The sequence below is a fragment of the Oncorhynchus gorbuscha genome, linkage group LG17 (assembly GCF_021184085.1).
Source record: "Oncorhynchus gorbuscha isolate QuinsamMale2020 ecotype Even-year linkage group LG17, OgorEven_v1.0, whole genome shotgun sequence".
Taxonomy (NCBI): Eukaryota; Metazoa; Chordata; class Actinopteri; order Salmoniformes; family Salmonidae; genus Oncorhynchus; species Oncorhynchus gorbuscha.
In genome coordinates this window covers 16,167,529-16,181,726 of record NC_060189.1, presented here as the reverse complement: position 1 = coordinate 16,181,726, position 14,198 = coordinate 16,167,529, and the positions used below count along the sequence as shown (strand labels likewise).

General features: G+C 45.3%; 1 protein-coding gene across 1 annotated transcript in view; it reads right to left on the bottom strand.

The window, feature by feature from the left end:
- Positions 1-14,198, bottom strand: part of LOC124001293 (usherin-like) — a 471,917-nt gene that overhangs the window by 124,376 nt on the left and 333,343 nt on the right. Inside the window, 3 exon segments of the mRNA XM_046307964.1 lie at positions 11,657-11,878; positions 12,192-12,360; positions 14,111-14,198. The exon segment at positions 14,111-14,198 is cut by the window's right edge and continues 126 nt beyond it. Of these exon segments, the coding sequence (XP_046163920.1) occupies positions 11,657-11,878; positions 12,192-12,360; positions 14,111-14,198 (479 nt within the window).

Sequence of the window (14,198 nt, the reverse complement as noted above, 5' to 3'; positions counted from 1 at the left end):
TGTTGCCAGACACCTTGCCCTGATTAAAAGCAGTGGTTCGCGCTTTCAGTTTCACGCAAATGCTGCCATCAATCCACGGTTTCTGGTTAGGGAATGTTTTTATCGTTGCTATGGGAACGACATCTTCGACGCACGTTCTAATGAACTCGCACACCGAATCAGCGTATTCGTCAATATTTTTATCTGACGCAATACGAAACATGTCCCAGTCCACGTGATGGAAGCAGTCTTGGAGTGTGGAGTCAGCTTGGTCTGACCAGCGTTGGACAGACCTCAGCGTGGGAGCCTCTTGTTTGAGTTTCTGCCTGTAGGCAGGGATCAACAAAATGGAGTCGTGGTCAGCTTTTCCGAAAGGGGGGCGGGGCAGGGCCTTATATGCGTCGCGGAAGTTAGAGTAACAATGATCCAGGGTTTTACCACCCCTGGTTGCGCAATCGATATGCTGATAAAATTTAGGGAGTCTTGTTTTCAGATTAGCTTTGTTAAAATCCCCAGCTACAATGAATGCAGCCTCTGGATAAATGGTTTCCAGTTTGCAAAGAGTTAAATAAAGTTCGTTCAGAGCCATCGATGTGTCTGCTTGGGGGGGTATATATACGGCTGTGATTATAATCGAAGAGAATTCTCTTGGAAGATAATGCGGTCTACATTTGATTGTGAGGAATTCTAAATCAGGTGAACAGAACGATTTGAGTTCCTGTATGTTTCCTTCATCACACCATGTCTCGTTAGTGGTAATGACTGTAACAGTGTGTGAGTCCTGTGTTCTTCCTATAGTTCCAGATCTCTGTGTTAGTGACTGTAACAGTGTGTGAGTCCTGTGTTCTTCCTATAGTTCCAGATCTCTGTGGTAGTGACTGTAACAGTGTGTGAGTCCTGTGTTCTTCCTATAGTTCCAGATCTCTGTGGTAGTGACTGTAACAGTGTGTGAGTCCTGTGTTCTTCCTATAGTTCCAGATCTCTGTGGTAGTGACTGTAACAGTGTGTGAGTCCTGTGTTCTTCCTATAGTTCCAGATCTCTGTGGTAGTGACTGTAACAGTGTGTGAGTCCTGTGTTCTTCCTATAGTTCCAGATATCTGTGGTAGTGACTAACAGTGTGTGAGTCCTGTGTTCTTCCTATAGTTCCAGATCTCTGTGGTAGTGACTGTAACAGTGTGTGAGTCCTGTGTTCTTCCTATAGTTCCAGATCTCTGTGGTAGTGACTGTAACAGTGTGTGAGTCCTGTGTTCTTCCTATAGTTCCAGATATCTGTGGTAGTGACTGTAACAGTGTGTGAGTCCTGTGTTCTTCCTATAGTTCCAGATCTCTGTGGTAGTGACTGTAACAGTGTGTGAGTCCTGTGTTCTTCCTATAGTTCCAGATATCTGTGGTAGTGACTGTAACAGTGTGTGAGTCCTGTGTTCTTCCTATAGTTCCAGATCTCTGTGGTAGTGACTGTAACAGTGTGTGAGTCCTGTGTTCTTCCTATAGTTCCAGATATCTGTGGTAGTGACTGTAACAGTGTGTGAGTCCTGTGTTCTTCCTATAGTTCCAGATCTCTGTGGTAGTGACTGTAATATTGTGTGAGTCCTGTGTTCTTCCTATAGTTCCAGATCTCTGTGGTAGTGACTGTAACAGTGTGTGAGTCCTGTGTTCTTCCTATAGTTCCAGATATCTGTGGTAGTGACTGTAATATTGTGTGAGTGGTACGTTCTTTCCGTGGGTAAACCACCACAACTTTAATTACCCGGCTACCTAGTTCCACGGTGATAAATGGCTAATTGCTTAATAATCTAATCAGTGTTCGTTCTTTGCGCATATAAACTCTGACAGAGCCATTAATCCACACGCTCTTTTCACTCAGCCGCCAAACGGATGGCTTCAGCTGATTCTCTCTTGCTGCCGCGTGCAGGCTCTGTGGCTCCGACGAGCGATGCGGCATAAATCACGGGCCGTTGTGACATAAAGATGTCTGACGCGCGCTAACTCACTTAGGGACGGCAGCTGTTGCGGAGCGGGGCTCGGTGGCGATTCCCAGGGCGCATCACTTCAGCTTCATTGACTTGCAAATAAACAGCTCAACAGTTTTCCAAAATAGCTTTCTCCTCTCCTCTCCAGCAGCAGCAACCCTCACACACACACGCACACACGCACACATGCAAACACACAACACACACACACACGTCCCTGTCCTATCTTCTCTTCCACTTCCCTTCCGGATGCCCACCGCTATTTACAGGGTGTTTAATCATCTTTACCACCTCCCTCCCTTCCTCTTCACATTCCTTCCTCAGGGAAATGTGAACTTTGATACTGTGACCTGGTCAAATCAAATGTAATTGTATTGGTCACATGCTTGGTAAAACAACAGGTGCAGACTAACAGTGAAATGCTTAGTCACGGGCCCTTCCCAGCAATACAGAGAGAACATAGAGAAATAATAAAGTAATAATGATGCTTACAGTGACTGTTCAAAACCCCTCCATCCATCTGTCCTTTCCTACCTCCCCTGTCTCCTCTTCCACTTCCCCCCATCCTCTTTCCATCCCTTTCACCTTCCAACAGAGAGAGAGAGAGAGAGAGAGAGAGAGAGAGAGAGCGAGAGAGAGGTACTCTAGTCTGACATCTCCTCTAAAGCTAAACTTCAGTTATTTTCATATCAGTATTTCAACAGAAACACAATCTCTCTGTACACACACACACACACACACACACACACACACACACACACACACACACACACACACACACACACACACACACACACACACACACACACACACACACACACACACACACACACACACACACACACACACACACACACACACACACACACACAGACAGACACACACATAGACACACACACACACACGCACACAGCATTGCACAGCACAGCGCTGTAGCTAATCTTCAGATTGATGATGGATTTGCATACATTCATTAGAGCGCAGGGGACTCGTGCCGACAGAAGGTGCTTAGGCAGTGTGAATTAAGGTTCATTCACTTAATGAGAAGTAAATATTTAGCCTGCAATGAACAACTGATAAAAATGTGTGTCGTGGATTACGCTAGCCTTTCGGCTACTAAACCCCAACTTAAAACAAACAAAACACTTTTAAATACCTGAATATATTAGGCCCCGTTTAACTTTATACACATGCATACAGGTCCACACACAAGCATGGTGACACACACACAAGCATGGCGACACACACACACACACACACACACACACACACACACACACACACACACACACACACACACACACACACACACACACACACACACACACACACACACACACACACACACACACACACACACTTTCAAAGTCACAGACACAGCACAGAACAAGCACTCTTTACGATCCAGGAATAGCACTGGTAACGGTATTCAATAACAGAGAGTTTCACTGTTATAGTCATATTCCTGTGTACTCTGCATTACCGGGGGGACTGTGGATAAGCCACACATCAAACCCCACACACACCACCTCCTGGGAGGATGCACTGTGTGCTGTGATGGAATCAGATTGAATTGACTTTCTCACACAGTGTGTTTGTGTGTGACAGGACAGAAAAGCTGGGCCGGCAGTTTACACCAGTCCCCGAGGACCATCCCCTAGAGACACACAGCAGGCACCTGTCCATGTGCTTATACAGATGTAGGATCTTCATTTGATCACTCTTTTCATACTGAGAATTCCCCAGCACAACAGGAAACGCAAACTTGTAGTGTATTTTAGTTTTAAACAGGCTTCTAAAGTTTATAAGTTTGTAATCCACTATGACATTTAAGACTTGACTTTCCTTAAAGAAAAATGTATTAACCCTACAAAAAATGTCCATTATTTTCCTGCTGTAGCAAACTGGCTCAAATGAAGATCCTACATCTGAACCTCTCTCTAATAGAGGGAGTGATAGAGATAGCGATGGAGAGAGGGATGGAGAAATGGGGAGAGTGTGAAAGAGAGCGAGAGAGGAAGCAGGTGAAGCACAGGTAAAAAGACCCTGAACATGAGACTGTATTGATCGCCCCTTACAGATGCACTCTCAAGTGTGTGTGTTTGTGTACAGTGCCTACAGAAGGTAAACACCCCATTTGGAATTCTTTACATTTTACTGTGGTACAAAATGGGATGAACCTTTTACTGCAGTGGGCTGAATCAGGTTCACACACCGACCGGGCAATGAAGGACTGGCTTCGTAAGAAGCATTTCAAGGTCCTGGAGTGGCCTAGCCAGTCTCAGGAACTCAACCCCATAGAAAATCTTTGGAGGGAGTTGAAAGTCCGTGTTGCCCAGCAACAGCCCCAAAACATCACTGCTCTAGAGGAGATCTGCATGGAGGAATGGGCCAAAATACCAGAAACAGTGTGTGAAAATCTCGTGAAGACTTACAGAAAATGTTTGACCTCTGTCATTGCCAACAAAGGGTATATAACAAATTATTGACATAAACTTTTGTTATTGACCAAATACTTATTTTCCACCATAATTTGCAAATAAATTCATTAAAAATCCTACAATGTGATTTTCTGGATTTTTTTTCTAATTTTGTCTGTCATAGTTGAAGTGTACTTATGATAAAAATTACAGGCCTCTCATCTTTTTAAGTGGGAGAACTTGCACAATTGGTGGCTGACTAAATACTTTTTTCCCCCACTGTATGTCTCATCACAATTCTATCTCTGAGATCAAATCAAATTTTATTAGTCACATGCTCCGAATACAACAGGTGAAATGCTTACATTCACGTCCCTAACCGACAGTGCAGTTTAAAAAATAACGGATAAGAATAAGAGATAAAAGTAACAAGTAAATAAAGAGGAGCAGTAAAAAATATATATATATACAGGGGTGTGCCGGAACAGAGTCAATGTGCAGAGGCACCGGTTAGTTGAGGTAGTATGTACATGTAGGTAGAGTTAATTAAAGTGACTTTGCATAGATGACAACAGAGAGTGGTGTGGAGAGGAGAGGGGGGCAATGTGAATAGTCCGGGTAGCCATTTGACTAAATGTTCAGGAGTCTTATAGCTTAGGGGTAGAATCTGTTTAGAAGCCTCTTGGACGTAGACTTGGCGCGCCGGTACCGCTTGCCGTGTGATAGCAGAGAGAACAGTCTATGACTAGAGTGGCTGGAGTCTTTGACAATTGTTAGGTCCTTCCTCTGACACTGACTGGTATAGAGGTCCTGGATGGCAGGAAGCTTGGCCCCAGTGATGTACGACTGTCACAGTCTGCTTGGACCATGTTAGTTTGTTGTTGATGTGGACACTATTGATCCCTCAGACTCCACGGACAGTTCCTTGGACTTCATGGTATAGGTTCTGCTCTGATATCCACTGTCAACTGTGGGACATTATATATAGACAAGTGTTTTTATATTTTTTATAAATCATGTCAAACAATGCAGTTGGCCACTAATGAGATTACAAGTCATTAGGTCATTATTGTGAAGTTACTACAATGTTGTTGATCCATCCTCAGTTTTCTCCTATCACAGACATTGAACTCTGTAGCTGTTTTAAAATCACCAATGGCCTCACGTTCACGTCCCTAAGCAGTTTCCACCCTGTTCTGCAGCTCAGGACGACTGCATCTGTCTGGGTGGTTCAATACATCATCCACAGCATCATTATTAACTTGACCATGCAAGGTTAAAGAGATATTTAATGTCTGATTTGTTATTGTTACCCATCTACCAATCACTGCCCTTCTTCATGAGGCTTTCGAAACCTATACCAAGCCACCACTTACAAACCATCTGCTAAAGTGTGTTTGTGTGTTTACTGTTTGTTAGAGCAATTGTTTGTTTCAGAGTGTGTTCGTAATGTATTTCAGTAACCTTTGCTTCAGTTCCAGAGCTTTCCCTACACTTTCCCCACTACTTAGTAATTAGTGTTTGACTGAATCCACAGCCCAACTCTAACCCTGGGCCTCCAACACAGCAGGTAACAGCTAGCAGCTAACAGCTAGGTGCTAATGTAATGGCTGGAGGATGTTAAGGCCATTACGGTAAATCAATAGAAAAGACATCATCAGAAACACATTAAAAGGAAATGTCTTCATCTGTTCAGCCTCCACTCCGTCTTTTAAAACACTCCAGATAGACGACGCTTGTTTAGGACGTACTGTCTGTTCGTCTGTCGATTGGTCCCCAGTGCTGATGTGAGAGCTTTGGCAGAACAATGCGAGGACATTCATGTGAGGGATGATTAAGCATGGCGACACACACACACACACACACACACACACACACACACACACACACACACACACACACACACACACACACACACACACACACACACACACACACACACACACACACACACACACACACACACACACACACACACACACACACACACACACACACACACACACACACAAATACACCATAAAATGCACGCGCATCACCACCTCACACACCCAGCCAGCTTCATCTCGTCAGGCTCAGCTCTTAACTACAGGGATAATTTCCTCCAGCAAATGGTCACGGTGTCCTTGAAAAACAGATTTGCTTATTATGTTTTTTTTCCCTCCTTTCTTTTAGCATCATCACAGCCGTTTCCATCACCCGGCTGATGATGGTGCCGCGTTGACATAACACCCCCGGACCGAGAGGCTTTTAACACTTAAACGGTGAAAAGGGATATTCAGAATTGCCCTTGAACGTTTGGGCTGGTGCACACAGCACACAGGCGGAGGGGGAAGAGTTAGGGGAGCGCACACACTGGGAAGTAGCGACTTAAGGAAGGGTGAGAAGGGGGGGGGGGTTATAGAGGGGCACACACAGCAAGGCAGTGACTCATAAGGGGTTAGGAGCTCTGGGAGGCCAAACCGCCGTGTGTCCACTAAACTATCTTCATCCTCCAAACAACAGAACAAACTAAAGTAAATCAAGTGGCTCAAGAGAGGAGTCTGATACTGTATTAGTCTGTCACCCCAAACACTCCAACTTGCTGTTAGTAAGGATCAACGTTTTTATGTAACATAAACTGAAGACTGAACCAACAGTTATTTATCCTCAAACAAACCCACTAACTAATGGATAGGCTAATATTACATATACTACAGCATTATTGTGGTCTTTTAAACACTAAACGTCTGTTTACTGTCATTCTCCCGACTGCAACCTGCTGTTACACTAAATCTGTTTTAATGTAAGATAACTACAGTATTAAAACAGGGATTGGAGTTGGTTTTCTGCCTTTCACCTTTCTCTCTACCCTGCTGTAGAGTTTTATAGAGGGGGTGACCTGGAGAGTGTATGTGAATTATAGTTCATAACCACACAGTCAGTCCAGGTCGTATAATCCCACTACGCTACTGCTTTTGTATGGATGATACTTGTACTCACGTATTTCAACTATCGTGTTATCCATGTTTATGTGTTCCTTGCTGTATTTTGGAATCTTGGACAGGCAGTTGTTGAACATGAGGGCAGTTTCTTAACTTACTGGTTAAATAAAGGTTAAATGGTTAAATAAAGGTTAAATAAATACATGAAATATATGGCTGATGTGGCTGTTTATATCACATTACCTTGAACAGGTTCAACTGATCACATTTTGTTTTCCTCTTTTATTCTATTTCACCTTTTTAATTTCCCTTTTTCCCCCGGCTCAAATTCAATAGCCCTGCTCCGAGGATACACACATTTGTATGTGTGTGTGTGTGTTTGTGTGAGCCGACAGACAGCCTGTCTCCCAGCATTGCTGTTCCCCCGCGGAGGGTGTGTATGGTTCTTGACAGAGCAGAGTGTAATGTGTGATAGATCGCACTTCAGGGACCTGATAATCACATCACCCTCTATCGCCTATCAGCTGGCCACCGCAGGACACCCTTCACACGGACACAGGGAGCCCTCACTCTCCCCTCCTCTCTCTCTCTCTCTCTCTCTCTCCATCCCTCTCCCCTCCTCTCTCTCTCTCTCTCTCTCTCTCTCCATCCCTCTCCCCTCCTCTCTCTCTCTCTCTCCATCCCTCTCCCCCCTCTCTCTCTCTCTCTCTCTCTCTCTCTCTCTCTCTCCATCACTCTCCACTCTACCTCTATCTTTTTCTTTACTCTTTCCTAAGCCCCCACTATTTCTTTCTTTCTTTCATTTTCTTTCTTTCTTTCTTTTCTTGATTAAAATTCATTTGGATTAGCTGCCTTTGTCCTCTCTCACTTTACTATTCTCTTCCACAGTCACACAAACAGATCAAACAAGTAATTCTGGTAAAACTTCCAAAAGTAGGGAAGGTTAACTGAACATGAACTTCTCAGCAGCTATGTCCTGCTGAGGACGAATCCTTCGGAGTGTCGTTGAAAGTGTTGTTGCCAAGGTTAAGTAGCCCGTCCTATAATAAGTGTTGCTGTGTGTGTGTGTGTGTGTGTGTGTGTGTGTGTGTGTGTGTGTGTGTGTGTGTGTGTGTGTGTGTGTGTGTGTGTGTGTGTGTGTGTGTGTGTGTGTGTGTGTGTGTGTGTGTGTGTGTGTGTGCGTGCGTGCGTGCGTGCGTGCGTGCGTGCGTGCGTGCATGTGTGTGTGTGTGCGTGCGTGTGTGTGTGTGTGTCTGTGTGTGTATGTGTGTGTCTGTGTGTGTGTTTGGCAGGGAGCAGCAGACGCTCAGGTCAGGGCTGGAGCGGCGGCCCCGGGCCCTCCGACAGTGCAGGCACCCGGCAAATGGCCTTTAGCATCGCTAACCGAGCTAGCCCAACTATCCATCATACCATATGTTCTCACTGTGAGAGCTAACGCTAATGAGAGATGAGAGGAGAGGAAAGGGGGGAAGGAAGGGGAGTAGAGGTGGTGGAAGAAGAGGAAGAGGAGGAGAAGGAAGGGGAGAGCAGGGAGGAGAAGAGCGGAAGAAGGAAGAGGAGGAAGAGGAGGAAGAGGAGGAGAGAAGCATATGCTCACTCCAGCAAGATAACGCGAATGAAAGATGGAATACAGGAAGGAAGAGAGGAAGAGAGGGGAAGAGGGTATTAAAGTAAGATATTGCAATATGTGACTCAGGAATTGATCACAGCATATGTCTTCACTGTTGAGAATTCTGTTCATTTGGCAGAAAACAGGCAATCAAAACATTCCATTGGACATCTAGTGAAACGGTTTCCTCATTGTTTAACTTAGCGCGCCTGTTACCTGGTTCAGAAAGGACTTGAGCACCCCTGAGTCCTTTATGGTACAGTACAATATAAAGAGCATTTGTGAGGAGAGAGACTAATGACACTATACAACACATCCTTATGGGGTCCTTGTTTATATGTTGTGTGATAAATAGTGTGCCGTGTCCAAGTCTGGCAATGTGTGCACTTTGACTCCTGCAGAGTGTACCCTGCTGTGTGTGAATGTGTGTGTGAATTGTGTGTGTGTGTTTCCTGCAGTGCTTGGCAGTGCCCTCGCCAGTGCCATCCCTTGCCCGCTCTATCATCTGCCGTGACAAAGATGTCTGACACTGTGTGACACCCCACACAAACACAAACAACACACAAACACACACACACACACACACACACACACACACACACACACACACACACACACACACACACACACACACACACACACACACACACACACACACACACACACACACACACACACACACACACACACACACACACACACACACACACACACGCCCCTGCCCATCTGTGCCTGGGTGCCTGTGCTCAGAGACACCACAGGGGAGAGACGACCCCAAAAGAGAGCAAATCCCTCTCTTCCACCCTTCCCCCTCTTTCTCCAACTCTCCTCCCCTATATCTGCCACCTCTCTTCCCAGTGTCATTCTAAAGTCATTGAGGACCCAGCCTAAACTTTTTGGGGAAGTGTAACGTGGATGTTGGTAGGACAGACATGTATTGTGTGTGTTTGTGTGTCGTAGCTTGTGAAAATCTCTCACCTGTTATAGGTGTGTGTATGTGTGTTGTATTTCAACCTGATTTCATAGTTTCACTTCGGAATTTGCCGTAATTGGATGCACGACGATTTTTGATCCAATAATTCTGCGTGGTTAAAGGGTTAATTCTGCGTGGTTACAGGGTTAATTCTGCGTGGTTACAGGGTTAATTCTGCGTGGTTACAGGGTTAATTCTGCGTGGTTACAGGGTTAATTCTGCGTGGTTACAGGGTTAATTCTGCGTGGTTACAGGGTTAATTCTGTGTAGTTACAGGGTTAATTCTGCGTGGTTACAGGGTTAATTCTGTGTAGTTACAGGGTTAATTCTGCGTGGTTACAGGGTTAATTCTGCGTGGTTACAGGGCTAATTCTGCGTGGTTACAGGGTTAATTCTGCGTGGTTACAGGGTTAATTCTGCGTGGTTACAGGGTTAATTCTGCATGGTTACAGGGTTAATTCTGCGTGGTTACAGGGTTAATTCTGTGTAGTTACAGGGTTAATTCTGCGTAGTTACAGGGTTAATTCTGTGTGGTTACAGGGTTAATTCTGCGTAGTTACAGGGTTAATTCTGCGTGGTTACAGGGTTAATTCTGTGTGGTTACAGGGTTAATTCTGCGTGGTTACAGGGTTAATTCTGCATGGTTACAGGGTTAATTCTGCGTGGTTACAGGGTTAATTCTGCGTGATTACAGGGTTAATTCTGCGTGGTTACAGGGTTAATTCTGCGTGGTTACAGGGTTAATTCTGCGTGATTACAGGGTTAATTCTGCATGGTTACAGGGTTAATTCTGCGTGGTTACAGGGTTAATTCTGCGTGGTTACAGGGTTAATTCTGTGTAGTTACAGGGTTAATTCTGCGTGGTTACAGGGTTAATTCTGTGTAGTTACAGGGTTAATTCTGCGTGGTTACAGGGTTAATTCTGCATGGTTACAGGGTTAATTCTGCGTGGTTACAGGGTTAATTCTGCGTGGTTACAGGGTTAATTCTGCATGGTTACTGGGATAATTCCATGTAGTTACAGGGTTAATTCTGCATGGTTACTGGGATAATTCCATGTAGTTACTAGGTTAATACAGAAACAACTCAAAGGGTTAAGTTTAGGTATTAATTCCCCAGTGGTTGAAGTTAGGGCTATGGATTGTGGGAAAGCTTAAAACAAATTAATTAAGCAATTAGCTCCAAGAGGGTGTGGTATATGGACAATATACCACGGCTAAGGGCTGTTCTTACGCATGACACAACGCGGAGTGTCTGGACACAGCCCTTAGCCGTGGTTAATTGGCCATATACCACAAACCCCAGAAGTTCCTTACTACTATTATAAACTGGTTACCAATGTAATTAGAACAGAAAAAATAAATGTTTTGTCATACTCGTGGTATACGGTCTGATATACCATGGCTGTCGACCAATCAGCATTCAGAGTTCGAACCACCCAGTTTATAATAAAAAAGAATGTGCTGTGCCCATTAAGTATCATCAAGTACTTGCTAGAGAACTGTGAACTGAGAACTGTGAACTGTTTTAGGGTGAGCGCTGATGAAGGCATAAATCAACGTCCTCAGGACCTTTTCAAATGTCGGAAATCGACGGCTCTTTCTTGACTAGCCTGTGTATTTAATATGTGGCGTAGCTTGTGTAAATCTGTCACCTGTTAAAGGTGTGTATGAAGTAGCTTGTGTAAATCTGTCACCTGTTAAAGGTGTGTATGAAGTAGCTTGTGTAAATCTGTCACCTGTTAAAGGTGTGTATGATGTAGCTTGTGTAAATCTGTCACCTGTTAAAGGTGTGTATGGCATCCCTCTCTCTGCATCTCCACAGCAGACCAGGGAATCCTCTATGACTGTACTGCCGCAGCACTGGGACCTGTAGCCGTCATGGAGCAGCCCTCCACAGCACAGTTGCCCCCCTGACGAGGAGTAAGGCACCCGCCCACAGCAAGCGTCACCCACCCCCACCGACACACGTCCCTGTCCCGGGTCAAGACAGCACACCTCACCTGGGGGAGAGGAGGAGGAGGAGGGAGGAGGAGGAGGAGGAGGAGGAGGAGGAGGAGGAGGAGGAGGAGGAGGAGGAGGAGGAGGAGGAGGAGGAGGAGGAGGAGGAGGAGGAGCAGTAATCTGTAAGTTTGTTTTGTTGGTAAGGTAAGAAAACATTGTGATTAAGTTTCAAACACTGTAAACAGTTTATTTCCCAAAACATTTTGAAGAGAAGTGAAACTGAAACAGATGGAAACGGTATATATGGTTTTCTTGTGAGGCAAAACATGAACAACTATAGATTTTGCTAAATGATGTACTATGGGCACTCACCGGTCGCCACAGGAATGTAGTATCTTCCACAGCATTGGTGATCCGGGAGAGGTGGGAGGAGCTTCCCACCACAGCACAGAGTGTATGAGGAGTTTGGTGAGGGCAGGTAACGCCCCTCACAGCACAGGTGTAGAGGTTTACTGGTGTAGACCACACCATCACAACACACCTGGAGAACACACACACACAATGGAAGAATTAAAGAGAGCGAGAGAGAGAGGGGGGGAGGGAGACAGAGGACTCAGAGAGAAAGAGAGAGGGGGTGAGGGAAGAGAGAGATAGACACAGAGAGAGGGGGGGAGAGTTAATTAGCTGTGTACAACATGCCCTGCTCCCTCCACCTGTGTTCAGGTAGAGTATATAAAATGGCCGCTGTGTGTACTGCTCTTGTTCTACAAGACAGGCCTGTGCCTCTATAATGATTCGACTGTATTATGGTATAAAGTGTGTGTCCTTGGGTACGCCTGGATTCTTTTGTCTTCATCATCCTGGTGTGTGTGTGTGTGTGTGTGTGTGTGTGTGTGTCGCAAGATTCCCGCGCTCAGGGGACAGACGTATGGCGTATGGGTAGCTTGCCAAGTTGGCCGGCTTTCAATGACATGAGGATTGCAGCAATCGTCAGACGACAAGTTAATCTGTTTAGTGAAAACAATCGCTGGGAGGAGGCGGTGTCCCCTGCATAAATACAACTTTTTCAAACATCTGACTGTGTCTGTTGTGTTCCGGCAGGAGAGCTTTACACCAGCGTTTCTCAAATACCAAGGGGGGCATTGTTTTGTTACATCCCTACATCCCCCCATATAAATAATACTTATTAGCCTCTTACATGAGATGTACTTCTATGTAGAAAGATTCTGAGAAAATGTTCAGAATGATGATGTTTTCCTCCAAAGGATAATAATTGAACTAGTCAACTGGCTGTGCTAGTATTGGAGTGGAACACACATGGGCTGCCCTGTGTTTCCCTGTTACTCCAGAACCAGAACTAGTCAACTGGCTGTGCTAGTATTGGAGTGGAACACACATGGGCTGCCCTGTGTTTCCCTGTTACTCCAGAACCAGAACTAGTCAACTGGCTGTGCTAGTATTGGAGTGGAACACAAATGGGCTGCCCTGTGTTTCCCTGTTACTCCAGAACCAGAACTAGTCAACTGGCTGTGCTAGTATTGGAGTGGAACACAAATGGGCTGCCCTGTGTTTCCCTGTTACTCCAGAACCAGAACTAGTCAACTGGCTGTGCTAGTATTGGAGTGGAACACAAATGGGCTGCCCTGTGTTTCCCTGTTACTCCAGAACCAGAACTAGTCAACTGGCTGTGCTAGTATTGGAGTGGAACACAAATGGGCTGCCCTGTGTTTCCCTGTTACTCCAGAACCAGAACTAGTCAACTGGCTGTGCTAGTATTGGAGTGGAACACAAATGGGCTGCCCTGTGTTTCCCTGTTACTCCAGAACCAGAACTAGTCAACTGGCTGTGCTAGTATTGGAGTGGAACACAAATGGGCTGCCCTGTGTTTCCCTGTTACTCCAGAACCAGAACTAGTCAACTGGCTGTGCTAGTATTGGAGTGGAACACAAATGGGCTGCCCTGTGTTTCCCTGTTACTCCAGAACCAGAACTAGTCAACTGGCTGTGCTAGTATTGGAGTGGAACACAAATGGGCTGCCCTGTGTTTCCCTGTTACTCCAGAACCAGAACTAGTCAACTGGCTGTGCTAGTATTGGAGTGGAACACAAATGGGCTGCCCTGTGTTTCCCTGTTCCTCCAGAACCAGAACTAGTCTTTTCTTAAAATTAAGAAAAGAAACCTGGAATGAGTGTGGAAACTTTTGACTTGTACTGTACATGAAGGGAGTTACTATGTTACTACTATTATGTTATTATATGGGCAACAACTTATTCTATGTGTAAAGACAGTTACCTGTCTCTGAGGTTGGTAGCAGGACGCCCCACACACCCCCTGAGAGGCGAAGCACTGCAGGTAGGAGCATCTGACCTCTGACCCCTCA